Genomic DNA, 24,931 nt, shown 5'->3' on the forward strand with positions numbered 1-24,931 from the left:
CAATTCTAGAATCAAGGTCTTGGATGCTTGCACTTGTCCAAAGGCATCTCAGGTAATATCTATTCCAAAGTCTAGGGCCAAATAATCCAGGCAAAAATGGACATCTATCAGTTAACCACAGCACTAGTGTTGTGAGCCTTCATTAAAGTCCCCTTCCCATGCTCTTTCCTTGGATTTCATGAAATGGTCTGGTATTTTACATTTTTTCTTGAAGACCCTGCAGCCTTCCTCTGACCAAATATCCATGTCAGAACTACCTTCACAGAAAAAGAAGGAGAAGAAAAGGGCCTCCCAAAGGACTCTTGACTACTCTGACTCGAAGGTAAACCAACTGGCCTATGTTGACCAAATTTCCTCCTCCTGTATACTGTATATAAATCTAAAACTGAAATATGAATCTAAAACTGAAGACACCCATCCTCTGCATTTCCACATGAGGGTGTTAAATTTAAGAATACTCTTCACAGAATGAAGGGTCACTTCAAACGGGAGGCAAAAAAATTCTGTCTGGCCTAGATAAGATTTTGGATGCTTCTCAGCCTGAATGAGCATATGCCTTTATCCATTCCTCAAGTCAGTGAAGCCTTGGAGGATGTCTTTGCAAGTGCATCCTTAGTGTCCGATTTCCCACTCCTGCAGCCAGGGTTGGTGATTCTTTCAAACAACTTTATAAAAAACATTTTTGCTTAGCCAGCTGTGGTGTCCATTAACTCCAACAAGGCCACGGCTCTGGCTCCAACCAAGAATGCTCAGCCTTATGATAAGGGAGAGTAAGATTTCCAATAGATTTGAGATGTGGGATTCAGGACCGTTAACTGCCAGAATTAGGAGAATTTCTTGTACCAAAAAAAGAAAAGACTGTAGGGATAGAGGACAATGACCTGAAAGAAAAATGTTAAGCCATTGTTGCCTCAGTTTTCAGGTGGCCAACTACTACAACTATGATGAAGTGGATGCACCATAAAGGGCTCCATTTACAGGGTTAATTTGAAAGAGGTAGGCATACTTGTTGAAGACACAGTCCCAACCAGATTATGTTAAAATGAGCTTCACCCTACTGGAGAAGAAGCTTTTCTCTGGGACTCTTGAAGAAAAGGTGTTTAGGAAACAAGAGGAAATGGAAAAAGACTATACAGTCTCATAAAGCAGTTATTTCACTCTTTTGCACAGAAGAACAGAAAAAAGTACCTTACAAAAAGCTGGCCATTCTACCAGAAGCAAGACATAGTAAAACAATGGAAAAGTAAGAAAGGCTGCTGTAACAAAAAATGACAGACTTAGTCATGGCTCATCCCCCCCACCCCAATCATCTCCTGAGTGCCTCATTGTTAAACCCTTCCCATATAAAGTAGAGGGAGTTATGTAGGCTTTTTGTAAAACAATGTGGAATATTAACCAAAACATTTGGAGGCTTTGGACTTTAAGGCCAAGATACACACTACCCTTTTTAAGAATATCAAAGCTGTCAAATCTTGCTCCAGAGTCCAGGGACCAAACACAATCCGTACAACCCCTTCAACATGATCTGCAGTACAACCCCTGTAACATGATCTGCAGTACAACCCCTGTAACATGATCTGCAGTGCAACCCCTGCAACATGATCTGCAGTGCAACCCCTGCAACATGATCTGCAGTGCAACCCCTGCAACATGATCTGCAGTACAACCCCTGCAACATGATCTGCAGTGCAACCCCTGCAACATGATCTGCTGAGGCAGGGAGCCATATATATATATATATATATAGAGAGAGAGAGAGAGAGAGAGACAGAGTACTGAAAGCTGAAGTAGGAACATGTTTCTATACCACTTTGTTCCTAATTACAAAAAAGTAAGGCACTTAGAGTTAGAGGCCCATCTTGAATATGGATTATTGGCTAGGCCTTTTATTGGTCTGCAGACAGATTGCCTAGTATTTACCTATGAATTTGTGAACCTAACAAGTTTCTAAAACTGCCAAAATTAGAAATATTAACTTTGCAGGGCCTTCTACCTCTGACCTGTAATATATATATATATATATATATATATATATATACACAGACACACACACACATATATATATATATATATATATATATATATATATATATATATATATATATATATCCTCAACCCATTTTTCCCGTATGCACATGGGGTCAGGGTGTCACTTCAACAGCAATAATCATCTCAAGTCAAGATTTACACCACCAGGTGGCTAGCTCTGCCACAGTAGTTCATCCATACCATTCACTCACACCTACAGTCAATGACCTTGGACTGTGGGAGTAAACCAGAGCACTGAGAGGAAACTCACACAACCACAGGGAGGACATGAAGACTCTTGACAGAAGGCACCCCAGCCGAGAATCAAACCAGAGAACCTCTTGCCCTCAGGTGATAACACTAACCGCTGCACCACCATGGCCACCCAATATACAAGGGTGTGTGTGTGCGTGTGTATGTGTATATATATATATATATATATATATATATATATATATATATATATATATATATTATTTGTGTGTGTGCGTGTATGTATGTAAATGTGTGTATATGCCCATAGCCAAGGTGGACAGATGATGTCTCTGATTTGAAGCAGATAAGCAGATACTTGCTACTACCATTTTTACCCAACTAAAGAACCAATGTTATTCACATGCACCCTTATTTCGATGGCTGCCTCATTCAGACTGCAACTCTAGAAGAGATTAAGAAGGCTCTGACTTGCTTTCAAAACCTGTCTCTCTCTCTAGGCCGTCCAAATTTCATTCTAGTACCCAGTAAACAAGTCTTGTTCCTAGAGGCACTACTAGACACAGAGCACCAGAAGACCTTACTTCCCATAAATGTTCTTTTCCCATCAAACAACTTCAAGTCAGTAACACAACAAAGACAAATTTCAGGAAACTGGACAGACCACAGACTTTTTATTATTGTGCATCTACAACCATTAGTGTAATGTATTGTATTAATAAGCAGTATGGTCTACCGGTTGTCCACTGACTATGTCTGTAAGAGTGCCGGTTTAAAAAAATGGTGCGGGGGCATGACCAAGATAGTGAGCTACTAGCAGTGACTTGATCCTGCTCTGCTATCTATAATTTATTTTTGACAGGTTTTTTTTTTAGTCTTTAGAAGTTACATATTTGCATTAATTTTGAAAGATATTGGCATGGAAAGGTTTGAAGAGATCTGTCTAAAAAAATTATCTTACACTTTTCCTGTTAAAAGTATTCTGAAAAGATATACAGCTGATCTTGTAGAATGAGTCATATAATGTCAAATTCTCAAGAACTGTCTATTGAAAAGGAATCACAGTTCTTGCTTAGTAATATTCAAGACCCTTCTTTCAAAATTGATAAACTGGACGCAAAACTATATACATTTAAAGAAGACTGTACTAAATAAATATAAGTGCTACATGATGTGGTTAAACAGCAGAAAACTCACCTGTCTAGAATGGAATAAGCACTAAATGATATGGATAAAGAATAGCTGAAAGAAAAAAAAACATACTGGTAGTTTTTTTAACACCTTCGCTTCCCAAAATTTTAAACTTACCTGAATCCTTGTCTCTTTCAATGAAAAAAGAATTCTCCACCAAGATCTGTTATTGTCATATTATTTTCCTATCAATATAAATAATTAGTATTAAAATCTTCATGGTCAAACTTTCCTATCAAAATAAATACTAACATAAGATTACTCATCTTTGGTGATGATAAAGGGAAAAGCTTGCCTACCATTAATAAAAGTACTGAAGAAGAATTAAATAAAAAGTCATCTACTGTTTCCTGCCAGACTGAAAATATTTCTTCCAGATTGTCCAAAAACGTTTGGAAACTCTAGAGACTGCTATCACTTCCATCCAAAAAAAAAAAAAAAAAAAAAACAAGATTTTGGATCAAATAGAAGATATGGAATGGGACATTATATCCTTAAAAAGACATGCTGAAATAAAAGCAAAAATTTGAAAGACAAATGAAGATAAAATAAATTCCTCCCTGTTTTGTGGACATTTAGTGTAATGTATTTCATATTTTGGACTTTAGAAATATGTGCTAATATAAAAGGTAAAACAAGTTTAAAATGTGAATATTCAGGATATTGCTACTATTTTCTGTCCCCATTTTTTTCTTACTCTTTCCCTTCTCTAAGTCTATGATTGAATATGAGTAAGCATACTGAAATTCTCTGTTGGTATATTTCATTATGTTAATTTATTGTATATAAGCTGATATATCTAAATGTACAGGTGTGATGTACATTTATTTAATTACTTACAAATAATTGATAATATATACTTAATTAAAATATGTACATAAATATGAAATATAGAAATATAAAATATAGTAACTTAATCTGTTAATTGTATTTAAAATAATGAAACATTTAGCATGGTCTAACATAAAATACTTTAATTTATTCATTATTAATAATACTCCATTAATTCTTATAAGAGAAGTAGTATAATAGGTAAAAAGAGGATTTATTTATGATTATTTCTGATTTATGTTTGTATTTTCCTCTTTCCTTATAGCTTAGAAACTTAATATATAAGTAAATAATGTATATATACATTTATTTACTGAAAGTCTTGACAAATCGAATTACTATAATGTTTAATATTCAATTTTAAATATATACTAATATATACTAGTTGTTTTAATGATATAATCTATATTATGGGTAAATAATTTCACTATACATATAGAAGATAAAAACAATTTGTTTTAACATCTTCAAAATAAATTCTCTCTTTATGTTGGAGATTATTTTCTTAGACATTTATACACAGAACTTTTATCACTCCATATAGTGTAAAACTTGTATATAAAAGAGAGGTTTTTGAAGATGGATGTCTAAACTGAAAGCAGACTGGTATCATATGTTTTTTGATTTTAGTATAATAGGATCATAAGAGGTTACTAGGCTATTGGCCCTAGGGCCTTTACAAGCCTAGCCATGTTTTACCCTTGTTTCCCCTCATAGGCCAAGAGGAATAGCCTATATTAGCTTGTAGATTTATGATCAGAATCAACTGCCCCATCCAAGAGGGACATAGGTTAAACCCCAATGGTGAATTTATGTTTTCCCATACAGTTGTCCAAGTTACGATTAAATAGGGCCATTTAGGAGCTTTGTTTAACTTGAATTGGGAATTTGTTCCAGAGGAGTGACAGCCTCTGGGAGACATGTGTGTCTCTCCAGCAAGTCCTGTTTATGTTGCAGGTTAGGTTAAGGTCTTTAGAGTGAGTGAGTGAGTCTTGTCCTATTAGATTTGTGGATGCACAGCATTTCTATTAAGGCAGGGTCTGAGACTGCTCTGTAGGCCAGGCACAAGTTGCCTCTAAGCAGTCTATAAGATACAGAGGGTATAGTGACAGTGCTTCCGGTCTGTCTGTGTAGGTCATGTGAGGAAGGCCACCATTTTGGGAAAAATAAATTATTCCTTACAAGCTCTCCTGACTGATAATTTTAAATTAACTAATCATTGGTTTTGTTAATGCTCCAATCCCAGTAAAATTATTAGAATCCAATACTCCCTTCTTTAGAGTATCCATTCTAATTGCAAGAAAATTAATTAATTTTAATTGGAGCAGTAAACTATTCACACATTTAACAAACTTAAAAACATTGCCAGTATTGTATGTCAAATGAATTAGTTACCATTAAAATGAGAACAGAAATATTACTTCTTATTATAACAACTGGTTGAAATTAAATTATTTATTTTAGACATTCTGAGTTAAAGTTTATATTGTTCATTTAATTTTGTTCTTTTTGTGTTGCATAATTAATGTATATTGTCAATTATAAAATTTAGACACCACTGTAGATAGTTGTTTGGTTGTTGTTTGTTAAAAATGTGTTTGTATTTTTTCTTTTTTTTTTTTCTTTCTAAAATCTAATAAAAATATATGGCAAAAATCAGTAAAAGATCTCAAGTGAAACTGTAATTCTAAGATTCAAGTGTTAACCATTATTCTAAAAACAAGGAAATGAACCACAGGCACTGTGCATCCAAAGCAGCTGAAGTACTCATTGCTAAGATGTGCAAAACACTGCAGAGAGGTTTTCCTGTAATATTACTAATAAATATTATCTTTGTTATGTTCTTATTCCAGTCCACCCACACCCTTCCCTGATACATAATTAAATACATGTGTTGTCATTTTGCTACAAGCCCCCCTTCTAGATTGCACTGCCTCCTGTTAACGTGCTGTCACTTTTTCAACATATTCCTTCTCAGACTGCATTATGCCAATTTAAGAGCAAATATTAGGTACTTAGTCCTAGAAGAGCAACCTACATTAACATGACTAAGCCTTTCTTCCATTCCAAACAAAACCAATAGGCCAACATTTAAATTTTTTCCCACTGCAAGCATTAAGCAGCTTACTAAAATTCATGGTCATGTTGAGCTTGCAGCTTGCGGTATCAAAATAAAACCACATAAGTAATTTAGTTAGTACAGCACCATGCAAGTTACTTGGAAAGTCACTGTTGTGTCTTTTGTAATAGTCTAACACCATGAAAGGTATTTCACTGTTTAAGGCTCATGCCATATGTGTTTTTTACCCTTACCCCCAGCCACCAGGTGTCACCTTCCAGCACCCTATCAATCCATTCTTTTTACCTCTTAAGCAGTAGCCAATTCATTTACTCATTCTCATGCTGTAGTTTCATAGGTAGGTACTAGGCTATTGGCCCTCGGCCTATATAAGCCTAGCCAAAAAGGTACCCTGGCTTTTGCCACCCAAGAAAATTATTTTCCTGTGCCCCTGTCGAGCAGAGCCACAGAGGTGATCCCGGGGGTGAATTTCCTATTTCCCATCCAATCATCAATATTTTTCTTGAAGAGTGCTAATGAGGAACTTTGATTGATATAGTTAGGTAGATTGTTCCAGAGTATGGGAAGTCTGTGGGACAGGAATCTATCCCTCCAGCATGTTCTGTTTATTGTGGTGACAAGGTTTAGGTCCCTAGAGCATGTAGCTTGGAGGGATTGGGATTTCTTTAAGTGGAGCATGTCCAACAGCTCTGGGTTTGACATTGCTTTGTATGTTAGGCAGAGATCACCTCTGAGTAGGCGATGTTCGACGGAGTAAAGCTGGAGTTTTTTGAGACGGTATGCACAGGGCATCTGTTTGAGGCCAGTAATCCTCTCTGTGAGGTATTTCTGCGGCCTTTCCAGTTGTTGTAAATGTCTTGTGAGGTACATACCAAAAGGGGCGTTGTACTCTATAATGGGTCTAATGAGTGATGAGTAGAGGGTAACAATGACCTATTTTTTCCTGAATGAGAAACCTGTTGTGATGAGGTGTGCCATGTAGAAGGATTTCCTGACTACTGTGGCGATGTGATTATCAAAGGAGAGACGACTGTCCACCTGTGTCCCAAGGTCTCTTATCACACTTTTGGTGCTAAGTAGACTACCACCTATGTGGTAGCTCATGGGTACAGAGTTTTTACCAAAGGGGATGACAATGCACATTTTGGCATTGGACTTGAGGCCATAGCTTTGACACCAGGCATCTGTCTCAGTGAGGCCCTTTTGTAGGATGTCCACATCATTAGGAGTTTTGATTATGGCTCCTAGTTTGCAGTCATCTGCGAACTTTGTTAACCAAAGACCTTCTGTGTTAGCCCGTACTTCAGAAAAGTAGATACCAAACAGGAGGACCCAGGACTGAACCCTGTGGTACTCCACTTGTCACTGGTTTGAAGTCGAATTTGGAGTCTGCTACTTTAACAGTGTGGGTTCTGTCAGTGAGCCAGCTGGCAACCCATCTTGTGACATAGGGATTTATACTTATACCTAGTTTAGTGAGTTTGTCTATAATTCCAGAGTGGGAGATGGTATCAAAAGCCTTGGCAAGATCTAGATAGGCTGTGTGAACCACCTTACCCTCGTCTACAGCTTTGGTGATTGCTTCAAAGAAGTATATCAGGTTTAGGAGACATGATCTAGCAAGAGGTGCTATGGTCTATTCACTCCCTGACAGGTGCAAGAGCCAATCTACCTGTTCATTTCCCCATGGAGGCAAGTGGTAGAAGCCAGCAAGCATTTATTAGTATGAGGGTTCCTTTCTTTCCTAATTTCCCTCATGGGGGCTGGTGGCTGTCACATAGCCACTACTTTGGGGGGCCCTTATATGCCTCGGCACACACCTATAAACATCTCCTCACTAAAGTGCAGAACAAGCCACATCAACAGCACAGCTGCTAGTTCCCTCAGCATTTCTATTGTGGTTAGTAGTACAGCAGTTCACATAGTACCCCCCAGGATGGGTGAACCAGTGCTGCCATTCATTCCCATCCTCCCTGCCTCAGTTGCTCCAGTGCTCAAGTCACATGTCAAAGCTAGGTTATCTAGTTTATAGTCAGAATGTCATACATCTGTGACACAGGACAGAGGCTATATATACTTATTTTAAATATTTTGCATGACAACAACTATAGCTATGTTTATAAATTATCATTTTAAAGTACTTTTGTTGAAGGTTCCTTGTAATGCATTAACTAAAGTGCAGCAGAAAGCCTACTTTAGGTGGTAGTGAATTCTGTATCTGGTGCATATCTGTGTATTGGTTGTTCCTTGTGGTAGCCAAGGTTAGCTTGTGGTACAGAAGTGAGGGCTAACAGCTGAATAATGAGTGTAGACAATATGAGCTGCCTAATAGACTGGCTTGGTGTGATAGTGTAGTAACCAGTGATAACTGGCACTGTCACACTCTAACAGGAATGGCAGGCACTGCAGGCTTCAGTGAGGTGTGGTGGACAGAAAAGTTTCTGCTAAGGAGATGAGCTGTTAGTGGGCTTCATCAGCTCAGTGTCACAAGACACGTAGAAAAAGGGATGAGAGTGCGGTTAAGGAGGTAAAAGCTGATCTTATTTAGGGAAACATTAGTAGGAAGGAGCATATTGAAGGTAAAGTAGCACTTCATATTAATGTAACAAGCAACAATTTCAGTGTATGCTATGGACCTGCGTTTGTTCTAACAAACTAGGCTTGCATTGTGTGTGGGGGGGGGAGGTGTATGAGGCCATGAGCAATACTCCCTGTGATTGGGGTCTGGCACCCTTGCTTATCAATTTAACATCCTGAAGGAAGCTGGAGCTGATGGTGTCTGAATCCCACCACTGCCAACCAAGGGTAAAATAGTAAACAAGTGCACACAACTCTACTTCATTAGTGAATTCAAAAAGTACAACTTATCCCTAAGAGCATAAAGGAAAAATGGACTGTCATCCTGGGTATTTGTTTCCAACATCCACACCCAAAGTATACTGTACCCAACCTACTTCAGAGATCAGTCTCTGGCTTATGGCAACTGAGGCCAGATTATTATTTTCATACAGACACATGTACACACACACACACACACACACACACACACACATGCGCACCCACACACACCCACATACAAATACACACACATATACATTGCACATGCACACACATACACACACATATACATTGCACATGCACACGCATACACACACATATACATTGCACATGCACACACATACAAATACACACAATGATAGAGAAGACTGGCAAAATTCTCCAACTAAACCAACAAACATGGCCAGCACTCTAAATGTGAGAAAAATAATTCAAATTTATTTATTCATTATGAAGCAGCCAAAATATTCATATTAAGCCAACAACAGGTCACAGCCACAAACAGACTGGTTTCGGCATATTAGCCTTCATCATGTTAATATGCCAAAACCAGTCTCTTATTGTCTTGGTGAGGATTTTTGGCTTTTGCAACTGCCATACTTGCAGAATTCCTGTTACAGGTTGTGAAAATTCTCCAATTACCCACATCTTTCTTCTTAGCATGGTAGTGTTGCCACCGCCATGGAATAGCCATGGACTTTCAGTTACTTGCTGTTTTTTTTTTTTATTTAGCAGCATAAATAAACCAATTAGTCTATTTATCTGGTAGTAGGCCTAAGTAGCCCAATGGGTGACATGTGCCACATTGCTTATTATCTATTAACAGTATAAATAATTAAATAATGCTTACTTTCTTCTCAGATACATAACACTACACAAATAAATAATGGGTGCCAGCTATATGAGTTTAAAGATAAATGCATTTTTGTAACCATATTTTACTATGATTATAACATTTCTTTATGGATATTTGTTTATACTTTTTAAGGTATATTATTACTTTTTCCATTATAATTTTTACTTGGCATTGTAATCTGTGATTCTGTTATCATAGTTATGACTATTATTATGATTACATGATTCTTCATCTCAATGTACAATGCTGTCTTTTCTACTGACAACTGGCACAGGTCACTCATGAAAGGTGCCTTTGGACCAGTGCACATACCTGGTTAACAGCTGTATAAACAAAGACAGAGTAAAATATATATCGGATGACGCACATGGGAAATAAAATAAAAAGCAATAAAAATAGACAACATGCATCCAGAAGAAAATTAAGTTCTACATACCCAAGTTCTCTGGCTATCTCTTACTGCAGAAATGTCATCCATAACTATGATAAACTGGCTAATTAATGACTATTACTCACAGATGGGTCCATCACAAATAAAACATAACAAAAACATAGAACACAGCTATACACAGTGTTTCCTTCCCAACCCCCAATGCCCACCACATAACACCATCATCCCACTGACAACCTGCAGAAAAACAAGCAGCCTGACCAGTCTTTCCATCTGCTGTAACAAAGTCTTCAAGAACAAAAGCCCAAACACATCACTACAATAACAGAAAATGATGGCACATATCCAGATCTGCCTCCCTATCCTGATGCCACCCCTCCATAGCCCAGTGGCATGCAAGTCATCAAGACCAACAGCAATTATTCCACAAACGATAGTTCTTGATCCACCACCTCTGCACCCACAAGAGAAGTCAGCAAGTCTGAAGATACAACACACCCAAAAGACACTGTTCATTCCTTCTTCACTCAAAAAGACAAACGTCACACATTCCCAAGCCATAAGAGCAATCACACTGACTGCAGATATATAAGGGAGAAGAAAAAAACTACACATATCCATCTCAGTTTCCCCTAGCCTGGCATTACCCACAGCATCACAATCTTAATCTGCCCGGTGCTTGCTGGTCACCTCGAAAATACAGGCTTGCTTCTAGTAAATCTTATGTTGATTAGAAGAATGGCTAAGTAAACCGACAAGCAAAAATGGAAGTTTGAGAAGAGATATAAAATGAGAGAAACAAGAGACAATAATACAAAAAGAATGTTTGCCTGTGGAAATGCTAAACTGCAAGTGGGAAAATTGGATGCTGTTATGATATCAGCACTGGAATCACATAACCATCTCCACTTGTATCTAAAACCAGAAGGTTACAGACACTGTAAAATGGTACTTAACAATATGGAGTTTGACTAGCATCAGCCATAAAAGAAACAAGACCAATGCATGTAGCTGCCAGTCATCTGTTATTGCAAGATTTATATATTATACTGTATCAGTCAGCTGTCTTGCATAGAAAGGATAAAGCTCTGACTATGATCCAGATAGTCTGGGGAGCAAGTGTCACCCCTGGTGTTGGAGGAGCCACCAGGAATAGGTGGCAATGAGAGGCATTTACTGGCATGGATATTTTAGAGGGAGCTATTTCAACCCTTAGTGGAAGCAGGGGCCATGTGCATCAGTAGGTTGGGTCATGGCATGCACAGGTGTAGGGCAAGCAGTACAAAGCACTGCAGGCAGAAGTTGTTGTGTGCATGGTAGCAGTCACACATGAAGTGCACATATTATGTGTCCTCATCTCAGCAATGCTCATGCCAGATCCATGAGGGTGGGCATCACGACATAATAGAGAATCCCCCCCAGCTATTTGGACAAAGGTAGTTCTGGTATATGCAAGCTGAAAGAGAAATGTTAGGGGGCAGGAAACCAAACTCCTTCCATGATGAATGATGACCACCTTCAGTCTACTCTCACCCCTGTATGTATGAATGGACCAAGATACATGGCGTGAGTACTGATGGCTGGTAAGAACAAGGACGGAAAAGCATATGCAAAACTTAAATAGCTCTAATTAAAATTTATACATGGCAAGCAATGTGAAGCCACAGTGGTACAGCGGTAGCATTGTTGCCTCACAGCAAGAGGTTCTCCTGTTCGATTCTCAGCTGGAGTGACTTCTGTGTGGAGTCTGCATGTCCTCCCCACGATCGAGTGGCCTCCGAAAGACATGTGTGAATGGGTGTGTCTTCGCTGAAGGTTGGGCATCGGGCCGGCAACTCGGCACCATAAAAATCTACTGCCAATCATTAGCGGACCGGAGTTTCACTGTGGTGACCCCTAACTGGGAAAATCCAAAAAGACAAACAACATGGCAAGCAATGTGTGACTAGTCATATCTGCACTTAAATGTTAACTACAGCTTCTAAAATAAGTGTACCTGAAGCAAATCCTTATTTGTTTGTACTGTAAGATGGTATGTTTCTTTATTAAGCAATACCTAGGATATGCACAAAATAGTATTGTATGTTCATTATTTATTAATTTATTCATTTAACCATTCATCTGTTATTATTGTAAACCATCAAACAGCTGTGTGTATATTCCTTGATATCAGTTGCATATTCCACCTTGATATGATGTGGCTTATGAAAATTGTTAAAAAGGAAAAACAAATAAGCAAATCTATCTTTTGACTAATTACTGATGAGGCCTTCCTTGCATATAATGTTGCCATACGCATAACAAAAAAAAAAAAAAAAAATCAGATAACTTTGCCAAGGATTCTTATTGTTTCTTAGTAGCTAATTAAATGCTTTAAAATATCAGGAACAAAATGCCAATCTCAGGTTAAGGCCAACCTTTAAAAAGATACACATTCTCCTTTTTATACACAAGGTCTTGATACATTTTGTGAGCGACTGTGGGTGTTGAAAGCAAGGAGTACTATCAGTTCCATATGGGGAACATCCACAACAGGAAGTACAGTTTGGATCCCCGCCATGATGCACTATTACTGCTTAGTCAGGGAGGTAACTGCCAAAGGGCCCAGATATGACAAGGCACACTATATGCATAAGCAAATAGGGATATATGCCAGCTTTGCAACAAACAGCCAGTGTAAAGAAATAAAGAGAGAATTTCTCTAAAACAGTTCTGTGATCCATGCTTCCTAAATGAATTTATTTTTTGAGTACCTTAGTAGAAACAAAAGAAAATCACCAGCACTGCATTTTGTTGATCTTATGAATTTGTTTTAAGTAGCCTGTTCTCCTTGGATCATGTCATAATGTTACTTGACATTGTAAATCATTATATTACATTTCAAAATAAGCAAATTGTTGTGTGTGTGTGTGTGTGTGTGTGTGTGTGTGTGTGTGTGTGTGTGTGTGTGTGTGTGTGTGTGTGTGTGTGTGTCTCTGTCTGAGATCCTACAAGGCACTATAGCGAATGGCAAAATTAAAGTTTTTCGTGTGTGTGTGTGTGTGTGTGTTTGTATGTCTATGTGTGTGCGCATGTGTGTGTCTGCGTGTGTGTCTATATGTGTGCGCATGTGTGTGTGTGTGTGTGTGTGTGTGTGTGTGTGTGTGTGTGTGTGTGTGTCTCTGTCTGAGATCCTACAAGGCACTACAGCGAATGGCAGAATTAAAGTTTTTCGTCTGTGTGTGTGTGTGTGTGTGTGTGTGTGTGTGTATGTGTGTATGTATGTATGTGTGTGTGTATGTACATGTGTGTGATCCTATAAGTTACTATTGTAAATGGCAAATTACATTTTTTTGGTGTGTGTGCCTGCATGTGTATGTGTCAGATTTTTGTTCAGTCGTATAGCTTCATTAGGCATGTAAATGTTTTTTGCATGGCAAATGGAGTGGGACATTACTGATATATGAAAGTTGCTGCACAAAGTTGTACTATGTGTCTGTGAATAACATTATTAACAGCAATGCTGAATTACTACACCTGAAAAACAAGCCCACGTGTGGTGATTACTAATAGCGTAGGTGTAAACACAGCCACACCCCAGAACCTAGTAGCAATGATAGTTCTGTCGTGCTTAGAGAGAAGGAGCATGATGTCTGAATTCAAGGAATGAGTGAAACTGATTTTTCCTTAAAAAAAAACAGAAGCTCTAGTGGAAATTTTTGTTAAGAAGCGCACAATCATATTGTGTATGGAATGGTGTGAGGTTGTGGTAGTCATGCATGAGTCTATGCTGATGTATCATAATTTGAGTATTTTCTTTTTTTCATAATTGTATTCATCATTATGCTAACCATGTGCAAAAACAGAAGCAAGTAATCTGTGAATCACAAATGCAGAATACTGTGTATCTGAACATACGATATATATTTAAATATACCATTTTGTAACCATATAGATTCCACAGATATACTAAATCAGCCTGGCCTTGTACTGAGCCTTCTGACAGACCAGTGGTTACTGGTTTGTTTGTTTGTTTTTTTACAAATAATGTCTCCTAATTGCCACATTTTATTTCCTGACATTCAGCCAGTTTCCTCTCCACTTCCATACTTTAGGTCATGCCCCACACCAATTAATTTCTCCAGCAACCTCCTGTATAACTGTCCTTCAAGGCCTTATTTTAAAATTTAGCTATACCATGCCCACTTGTCTCTCTCTGTTTACATGCTTACATCAGTGATGATTCTGTCAGAAAACTGAATCAGGCAAACTGTCAAAAGGATAGCTTCATGAAGTAACAGGGTTGCTGGTCTGATGAATTCTTACGCAAAAATTCCTGTTATCCATCCCACATAATTGTCTGCACATTGTCACTGTGTATGTAGAAGTAAATTTAACAGGACTGTAACTCTCAGACTGGGAGCAGCCTGTGCCAAGTAATCACTGTTACTGGTTCCCAGTTTTGCAGCAGTACTCTCCATTTCTTTGGAGAAACTTTACTGCTTCTTTAGTGACCTACCATGCAGCTCTACAACACCTTAGGGTACAGAGTTGCATAGTCATTGTAACCTATTTATCTGTTTATTCCTTTAGTTGTATGTTTGTCTAGCTAGCTCTTTGCTTGCTTGTTTGCTTGCTTATTTATTTATAGTTATTTATTACTTATGCATGTGTTTTTTACTGGAGTTTATTTACAGTGGCGACCCCAGAGAGAAAAACTCCAGATATACAGGATTTAGTAGCAAAATGTGAATTTCCACACTCAAAGAAATAACTAAATGCAAAAATCTATACAGGTAGTACATAAAATGAAGAAGCTGGACAAAATGGCAGTCAAGAGTATGAGCTAAACAGAAAGATTAAAAAGGTTCTTACCCCAATTAATAGATGAAGACCAGACAGGATTTGTGTCTAACAGAAGTACTTTTGATAGTATAAAATGAACCCTAACCATTATTGACTTCTATCAAAGGAAAAAGAGGATCTTAACATTAATTAGTCTTGACATAAATGCCGCTTTTGATTCAATTAACTGGAATTATTTGTTTATTCTTCTGGAGTGCCTAAATTTCTCATATAACTTTATTAACCTCCTAAAACATTTATATGAAGAAACTTTTCCATATATCAAAATAGGATCATATATTTCAAATAAAATCCCTAGCATAAAAAGTACCAAACAAGGTTGCCCTCTCTCACCTGTATTGTTTGCTCTGATTATGGAACCTTGGGCAAATAAAATAAGGAATAATAAAAATATAGAGGGTTTGGAGAAAGATAAAGACATAATAGCTAAGATTCAATTGTTTTCAGATGATATACTTATTACCACAAGAGGAAATGACTCCTCATTTCTGTCACTATTTGAATCGATTAAAACTTTTCAGCTGATGTCTGGTTTGTCATTTAATGTCAATAAAACCAAAATCTTACCCATATAATCTAATAATAATAAAAAAGTAAGGACTATACTCATCGTATCCCTAATACAGATCATATTACCTATCTTGGAATTATTCTTGCTAAAGATATAAAATCTATAATACAATTAAATTATAACAAATGTTTGCAAAATATTCAAGATTTATTTTCAAAATGGAATACAATACTATTCACTTCAGAAGAAAGACTAACTGTTATAAGAATGATAATTTTACCCACAATTTTATACATTATACAATCTATTCAAATTTTTCCTTCAAAAAAGTTTATTAATAAATTAAACACCCTGATTTTAAGATTATTTTGTTCCCAAAAAAAAAAAAACAAGAATCACAATTATTCAACACATTAATAGTTGGAACAATGGCAGGATAGCATTTCCAGATTTAAATCTTTACTCGATCTCCTCTATAATTAGAACAATTGCACAGATTTTAGATATTGCATATTCAGCTAAATGGAAATCTTTCTGGAAATTATCAGCTATGCAGCTTATAACGAGACCTTCAACATATCAGTTAGAAATTATAAGTATGCCTATTATATGGATTTTAAAAGATTATTTTGTCACTCATATTAATCCTAATCATACTGCCAGTTATTTACATACTGTTATAATTAACTTTTGGAATTTTATATATAAACATCTTAAATACAAAGATTGTTTTTTTCTTATTATTCCCTATAGCATTCACACAAGAGACTTTTTTAACCTCAGATTTTAATAAGATTACCTTATTTAAAAATAAAAGCTGTGCTAGTGGTGCTGCGGTAGCGTTGTTGCCTCACAGTTAGACGTTGCCCGTTCAATTCTCAGTTAGAGCGTCTTCTGTGTAGCGACATGCGTGAATGGGCGTTCCTTCGTTGAAGGTTGTGCGTTAGGCCCGCCAAGCCAGTAAGTAAAAATCTACTGCTGATCATTAGCAGACCGGAGTTCCACTGTGGAGACCCCTAACCAGGAAAAGCCGAAAGACAAGACCTTATTTAAAAATAATGAACTCAAATTCTGGTTCCAATTAATATCTGAATACAAGACCAAATCAGTTGATCATATTATATAGGAATATGGACTTGATAAATCCATATGGCTAGATATACAAACACTCATTGTATATCTTGACAATAAGTTAGAATCAATTTCATCAGTTAATAAACATGACACTAAGATCTTACTACAATGTTTTCATTCAATTCTATTACATAAACACAACTATTCAAGTAATCTCTCCTTTATTTACAGAGTCCTGAGAGAAGAAACATTTTGCTGACCACATAACTACTGGAACTACTATAGCTCAATTGACAATAATCTCCCAAGTGAGCAAGACAAGGCTAATATATTACAATCAGCAGGGAAAACATCTTTTTCTTTGAAATGGAAAATATATACTCGGAGATTTATGAATAGATATTTTTATACACCTCAATTAATGGATAAAATCAACAAAAAACAAAACATTTGTAAGAGATGCAAATCTAGTGTAGATATTAACTGGGCTCATATGTTTTTTGATTGTCCTACATTAAACACCTTTTAGAATAATATAAATGAATTTTTACAAGCACTTTTTTCAGATAATTTCATATTGAATAAATCGTTGGTTATATTTAATACACCTATTCCACAATGTGTTAAAAAAATAAAATATTCATTACTATGGACCATATTGGCAGTGGCTAGAAAGACCATAATGAAAAACTGGATCTCAACATATCCTCCTACATTTTCTGAGTTTACTAATACATTAAAAGATGTATGTCATCTACAGATAAAAAACACAATTTCTAGAACAACTAGAAAGACATATGAACATCATTTGTGGGTTAACTTGCAAAATTTGTTGGAAAAAATGAACCTCCCTCATAAATGTAATTGACTTTCCTCTTTTCATCTATGAAATAAGCTACAAACTGAGGATTACAGTGTACTCAAAAGTATAAATACTGGATGTCTTTGTATATACTTTACTTTATATGATTTTGTTTATTTTATATTCCTATTTAAGTATGATAAATGTATGTTATTAATTCTTAAATTTGTAATATATATTATCTTATACACTTCTATGTGATTACTTATAAATTTGTTATAATCAAAATCAATAAAACTGTTTAAAAAAGAGTATGAGCTAAACAAAACAAAAAAAGCATTGTAGTGTGCATACTGTTACAATGACTATGGATATCAACAGTAAATCTGGTGTTTTAGTTGGTAAATACATACAAAATGCAAGTATACAAAGTATGCATGCTGACAACAGAGCAGGAATGGGGGTTGTGTGTTAGATTAACAGATGACAAGATCATGCAGTAGGTTTGCCATGCGAAGTTTTGATGCAACAAAAGCTAGGCAGAAGAACCTTGGCCCAAATGTTACAATATTTGGTAGACCTTATGGAAAGAACAAACAGAAGTCACAGTTCTGAGAGAAAATAGTAAGAAGCATGGAAGAAAAAGTGTGTGGTGACTCGTGAGGAAGGATGAGAGAGTAATGAAACTAGGAATTACAAAAGACCCAACTAGAGACAGTAGGAGTGAGAGACCAGAAAGTAAGTAAATGCAACATCTTCTAAAGCCCATTTCTGTTCCTCCCCTGGTCACTTTCTCATCTATCATTTGTCCCTGTTCCTCTGTTTCCATGCTGCTTCTCTGCCCCTTCCCCTAATTTATAAATACCAATGTGAGCTCTCCTCTTGTACTGCAAACAGGACTGTGATTGAGTGATGGCATAGAGATCAGTTCTGCTACAACTGTGATAGGGAAACAGACTTCTACAAAAGAAATGAAATGGCTGTTTAATCCCGACTACTAGTAATTAAAGTTTTTGTTCTGCATTTCAGGTTCTGGAAGCCACACGAGTGGGTCGACGGAAGAGTGCGATGGCACTGAAATGGGAGGCAGGGATCTATGCAAATCGAGAAGATGATGAATAATTTTCTATGTTCAGCAATCAAACATGGCAAGAAACCAAAATTTCACTTATGTATTTATTGAAGAAACACAAATAATTTTACTTATAGAAGCAATAGCCACCAGTTAGAAAACAAGCAGAGAAATGTGCAAGCTTCATTTTGCTACAAGGATCATAGCAGAATTCTGACTAACAGAAAAGATGTGGGGCAATCACTGGTGTTCATAATAACAGGAATAATGTAAAAAGTCAAGCTGAGCTTCTAAGAAAAAATAATAAACATATGCAAGATGGGATTGGATTTGGGTGCTAAATTCCATGGCAACAGCACATGTATTTGTATTGCCTGCTGCATATTACAGTACACGATTCTGAGCTCACAGTATAAAAATAATAATCATGGATTCGCTGAAACAACCTACAGTATTATAATGATGTTCATCAGTGTAACTGCTGATTACAGGAACAAGTTTTCTGTATGCTAACTTTGTAGTTTTTCCTGAGAGTTTCTACGAACTATTGAAGAAATACTGCTGTCACATAATTTATTGACTGCTCCTTTTAGTGCCGCAGTTAAAGAAAAAAAGAGCTACAGTCCACATTGTGTTAAGTGCACTATCTGCGTATTTACTTTGCAGCTTTTTACAATCATTTGGCCCTGACTAAGCAGGAAGTACAAGAAAGCATGAATTAAATATGCTTCTGGGTACAGACTAGGTAACAGGGTTGTTTGCGATAATAGGGCCAGACACACCGGATACTTGCAGAAGTGCAATTAATAAACTTAGCTTAAGCTCCATAGCACCATTATGAAAATGTGATAATAGGCTTTTTTATGCAAATTGTATGGGGCTGGTAAAACATAACAATTCAGTCTTCCATTGTGCAACAGAGGAGACAATGATGAATTTGTAAGCCAGCGTTTATTTTGTGTGGATTTGAGGCAGAGCATGTTGTGGAATGGCTAGAAGGCTGGAGACGAATGCAAAAATAGATTAAAAAAAAATCATTCGATGGAAATTTTGTCCTGCAGGAAACAAGTCTGTTCTTTTGGTCGAGTGAGAAATAGACAAGGGACTAAATAAGGAAGGAAAAAATGTCAGTATTTACACGTTAAAGTCTGCAGTGCGGATAAGACTGAACTTTGAAAAGTACAGAGACCTCAGAAAAATCAGACAGCCTGGCAAAAAGCTAGACATTTAGTAGAACTGAAGGTGGTACACAATGTGTGATTACATTTTTATATTTCTTATTTTCACAGATTGTATGTGCACTCAGCATTGCACTGACATGTTAGTAGTAAAGGGATGTATAAGGCACTGCACTGAATGTCACGAGTGTATGAAGTATATGTATAGCAACATTCCTACGAGTGCATCCTGGCAGCAACATGACTCACAGAGAAGAGATCAGTGCAACAATTTCAGAAGCTGACATTTCAGTACAGTTTTTATATTTATTCTTAAGCTTGTTTTGTTAAGTATGCATAGTATAGAGGATTGCCAATTTTATTGTATTTTCCATTAAAGCAATACAATGAAAGTATTTTACTAGTAAGAGCCATATTTTCCATATTACCACTGTTGTGTGATGAGGGCTAAAATGCCTGCAAATATTCAGGCTGTCACATTACACAAGCTAAATATTGAACCTTACAGGGTAAACTGATGTATAATTTTTCAGTAGTACACCTACCCCACTTTTTGTGTGTATTTGTGTAACAACCTTACAAAACATAAGAAACTTATTCTTTTGAAAGTTCTAGAAATCACTAGGACCAGTGCAGTTTCTTTATCTGGTTGTTAATATGACACTTCTCACATTTAAGAAAACAAATATATGAAAAGACGCCCCAAATGTCCCATCATTAGTGAACATTTTATAGCTCTTTCAAAAATAAACATTATAATCATTAAGTCACAGAATTATAGTTCATGTTACCTGTTGAATAATTCATTAAAGTTATTTTTTATAGTGAATGCACCTGTTTATGTTTTTTTGATTAAACTGGCCCCAAAACTCAACAATTTTAGTAGCTAGTAGTTTGCAGTGTGGGTCATTTCATGGGACTACTGGATGGCTGCATTAAAATCTTGTGTTCATTTTGTTCTTTTAACCTGTGTATTTACGTGCCACTGGTGATAGCTAGCTGAACAGACAGCGGACAACTTCCATTTTCATTACTTACAGAGAGCAGAAAAAGATGTGTAACCTGAACAGGTGTTGTGCAGTTAGATTACTTTCGGCAATACATCTGCTCAGTATAAAATATTCAGTACAGATGGATGCTGATGTGGCATTTTCATTTCCTGCACATCATAAAGCATTGTATCACTCTGGCTTGGAGCAGCACTGTCATTCTCTGTTCATATTGTATTCCGTTTTAACTTTTCTCAGCCTTCAGTCTACATGTTAGGAAAGTGGAACTTTTCATGAGAAAAGTGAAATGTGATTTGTTGCCTGAGCTCATCAACTGTGAAAACAACTTCTATGGTATTGTAAAAGTTATTGTTGTGTATTCAGAGTCCTTAGTACATGATTTGGTCAAAAACTGAAAAACAAAATGACTGTTTTATTTTGTTAACACAATATGCATTTTGCTCTCAGTATTCTTAGTATTATATAAAAGCGTTCTTCAGAAGCTGTAATGTTTACTACAACCATGATTTATTCTATGCAGGTGAAGGGAGGGGTAATAAAAACAATGCAGTGAAATATGCTTTAGTAAACCAACAGATAAATGCTGTACTTGGTTTTTTGTATACATTAGTTACATATCCATATTTATGTAGCTTTTGTTTTATAGCAGCTATGAAGCATACGGTGCAAGTATACAATTATTTTCTCATTAAAGCTGAATCCTGTGTTGCGTTTTGTGAGATGGTGTGCCATCAAACTGTTTTGAGCAAGTGCAGTGAATAAGGGAAACAAAAGTCTATTTATCCATTTTGTCTGTGAGCTTTGTGTAGTGACCAAGAGAATGAGAACACAGCTGCAAGTGGCAAAAATGGGATTCCTTCGTAGGACAGATCAGGTCACCATCTGTGACAGTGTGAAGACCACAGGAAGTCCTAGAGGATCTCAGAGTAGAACCACTACTCGTTTGTGTTAAGAAGAATTGGTTGAAGTGGATTGGGTACCTTGCAAAGATGTCCCACTGGGTACCTCTTACTGGAGGGTTACCAGACACAGCTCACTGGAAGGAGGCCCCAGGGTAGGCCCAAAATATGTTGGAGGGATAATATGTCTCAGCGTACCTGGGAATTGCAAGGGTATCCCACAGCATGGGTGGGAGACTGTTGCTGGAGACTAAGAAGTCTGGTCTGCACTGCCATTTTGTTGCTAACACAACAAGAAGTTTAGAAAGTGAAAGGCCTGGATGTCAGGAAGGAAGGATGGATGGATGGATGGATGGATGGATGGATGGATGGATGGATGGATGGATGGATGGAGTAATGTACTAGCAGTGGAATGTGTAAAAATAAACATTAAAAAGAGCCAACAGTAACAGCATAAACAAGGTGAAACAGGCACATGCAAACATGGTAGGCATTCGGAAAATCAATCAAATAACACAGGACTCTAACAAGGAATATGATTTTGTATTGTAATCAGTAGTAGTATACCAGAAAACCATCCTATAATACATGCAGCTGTGCATATGGAACATGTCTGCAAATATGTTTCATGAATAAGTCATATATGCTACAAAACGTGATACACAGTTGTCCATCTATATGACACATCATGCAGTTCCTGTTATGGAATCTTGTTGCATGTATCTGTATGTGTACAGCAACTACAAATACAAACAGGTGCTGTTATATACTGTATCATGTACAGTACAGAAATGTATTTATTTGACATTTGTTAACCGGATAGTCCATCTGAGCAAAAGCCCCTTTTCAGTGGAGGACTGGGGAGAGAAGCTCCACAGTACAAGTAAGCAAGAAAATTTACAAAACTGAAGATGAATACAGTGAAAATTTTACAATAAAGCAGTTAAACAAATGTAGATAAAGCTCCATGGTACAATATAGTAAGAGACATTATAGCACTGAAGAAAAAACATAGGAAAGAAATATATAACAAAACATTTGAATGAATTTACATAATATATTAGGTTATCTTCAGAGGGTAATGGTACAATGTATAGGTAATAAAGTAGCAGAGGAGGCATATATTTTTTATTTATTTATTTTAGCTTGTTTTTGTTAACCGGGAGGGTCCGACTGGACACAGGTCCATTTTCAGCGGAGGCCCGGGGAGAAAAGCTCCATGTTACAATATTAGATTGATACAATTCTAAGCAATTAATGAAATTTAAAGTAGTACAGGGAACATTTACATGGCAAGTGATACATCTAGTAGAATGAACAATTATTACAAAACAGGTTTTTTTTTTTTTTTTCCTTCACATTCACGAAACATTAATAATTTTACATTCACAATACATTTATGCATTAGTATAACTGAGAAGTAAATAAATGCCCATACTGGCAAAACTAAAGTATAGGTAAGATAAGAGTAAGAGGAGTTATGTTAGGTTTTTTCTACTATATTCTTCTACTATATTTTTTACTATATTTTTCTACTATTTTCTAGTATATATGTCAAATGAAATATGGATGTGCTTCTCTATACATCCAAACATGCATGCAAAATTCACAGCTGTAAAAAAAAAAAAAAAAAAAAAAGATATGTTTATGTCAAATGTATACATGTCAGACATGAAGGGCATGCGGAGCGAGTGAGTGAATAACAGACAGAATAACAACACTGAAGCGATGATTAGGGCAAATAGGCAGTAGAACAGAGTGACATATGCCTACAGTTTAAAACAACATATCTTCTATCAAACAGCTTCTGTATGGCTTTATGCATCTGTATCTGTTGCACAGCATGGGTTATACATACATCAACAATTAAGTGTTCCTGTAAGGATTTGCATAGCTGACCAAATTCTGCTTTTGTAAAGGAAGTTGATGGTATGACGGTATCTACCTTTGGTTATTTGCAAGGGATTTGACACCTAAATAAAGTACTTATTTTATTTCTTGTTTAAATTCCATTCCACACACTTAGTTTTGTGTGAAACAATATTTATCTAAACATGATTAAGTGACTGCCCCAAAGCAGCAACATTTTCAGGTCAAATAGAAAATGAGTGAAATGGTTAACTGTGATACCTGTAATTAATGCAAAGTACAGAAGACATGCTATATGATAACACTGATAATGTAAAGTCATGAGCTATAGTATATGATTGCAGCAAATACTTTACTGTTAGTGTATATGTGTAATGCAGATATGTCAAGTTACTGTACCTGTGATATACACCTGTAAACATGTTACATTCTGTACATGAAATGACACCAGCAATGTATACATGGAACTCACATTATGAATATAGCTTCTCACCTTCAGGTCTTTGCAGAACAAAAGTAAAGGAACATAGGAAAGCAGAATATTTGTATACATGCCTGGAAATATGCACATTTAAATGACAAGAACTAAACAGTGAACACAGTGATGTAGTAAAACAGCACATATTCATGGACACAAATATTAACTTACAAAAAAAAAAAAAGTATGTGAAATTAACAATGATGTATATGACCAAGGATGTAATATTACATGGATGGATACAACAGCAGTTCAGTGATGATAGAACAGCTAAAAGCCAGTGCAGAGCTGTAGCATACAAAATAAGGGAACTGTATTAAGTGATGACAAGATAAGTACTAGTACACACAAACACATACACACACATGCTTGCTCACTTGCAAGGGCGTTCACACACCCACAAAAAATACACAGGTACAGTTAGGCAGAAAATATGCAACATCTCATAGTACAATTGCATGTGCAATGTCAGTATGCAAACAAATATTTTCCATGCCAGTTACAACTGTTTGACGCAGTAAGTATTGCCTAAACTGTAATTGGAATTCGATGTGATTATATCAATTGCTCACAACACTGCAGAAGAAATATGTTGCACCAAGATTTCATAATGTTGGATGTATACAGCTAAAGGGAGTGTACAGAAATAATGCTTTAGAATCGTAAGTTTATGAACTGTGAACTAAAGAAAATTTTCTAATGAACAAAAATGTCATGCCTGGTGCTGTGTAATGTACAATATGACAAATACACAAATACATATCT

General features: G+C 36.4%; 1 protein-coding gene across 2 annotated transcripts in view; it reads left to right on the plus strand.

The window, feature by feature from the left end:
• The window catches only part of LOC122793189 (A-kinase anchor protein 2-like), a 383,212-nt gene extending 361,717 nt beyond the window's left edge, over positions 1 to 21,495 (plus strand). For both annotated transcript variants that reach the window (XM_044061015.1, XM_044061014.1), the window contains exon 5: positions 18,690 to 21,495. In XM_044061015.1, coding sequence (XP_043916950.1) covers positions 18,690 to 18,782 — 93 coding nt within the window. In that variant the 3' untranslated portion in view covers positions 18,783 to 21,495. The remainder of the gene's footprint in view (positions 1 to 18,689) is intronic.
• Positions 21,496 to 24,931: the final 3,436 nt, after the last annotated feature.

The sequence above is a fragment of the Protopterus annectens genome, chromosome 2.part0 (assembly GCF_019279795.1).
Source record: "Protopterus annectens isolate FY-2018-M chromosome 2.part0, PAN1.0, whole genome shotgun sequence".
NCBI lineage: Eukaryota > Metazoa > Chordata > Ceratodontiformes > Protopteridae > Protopterus > Protopterus annectens.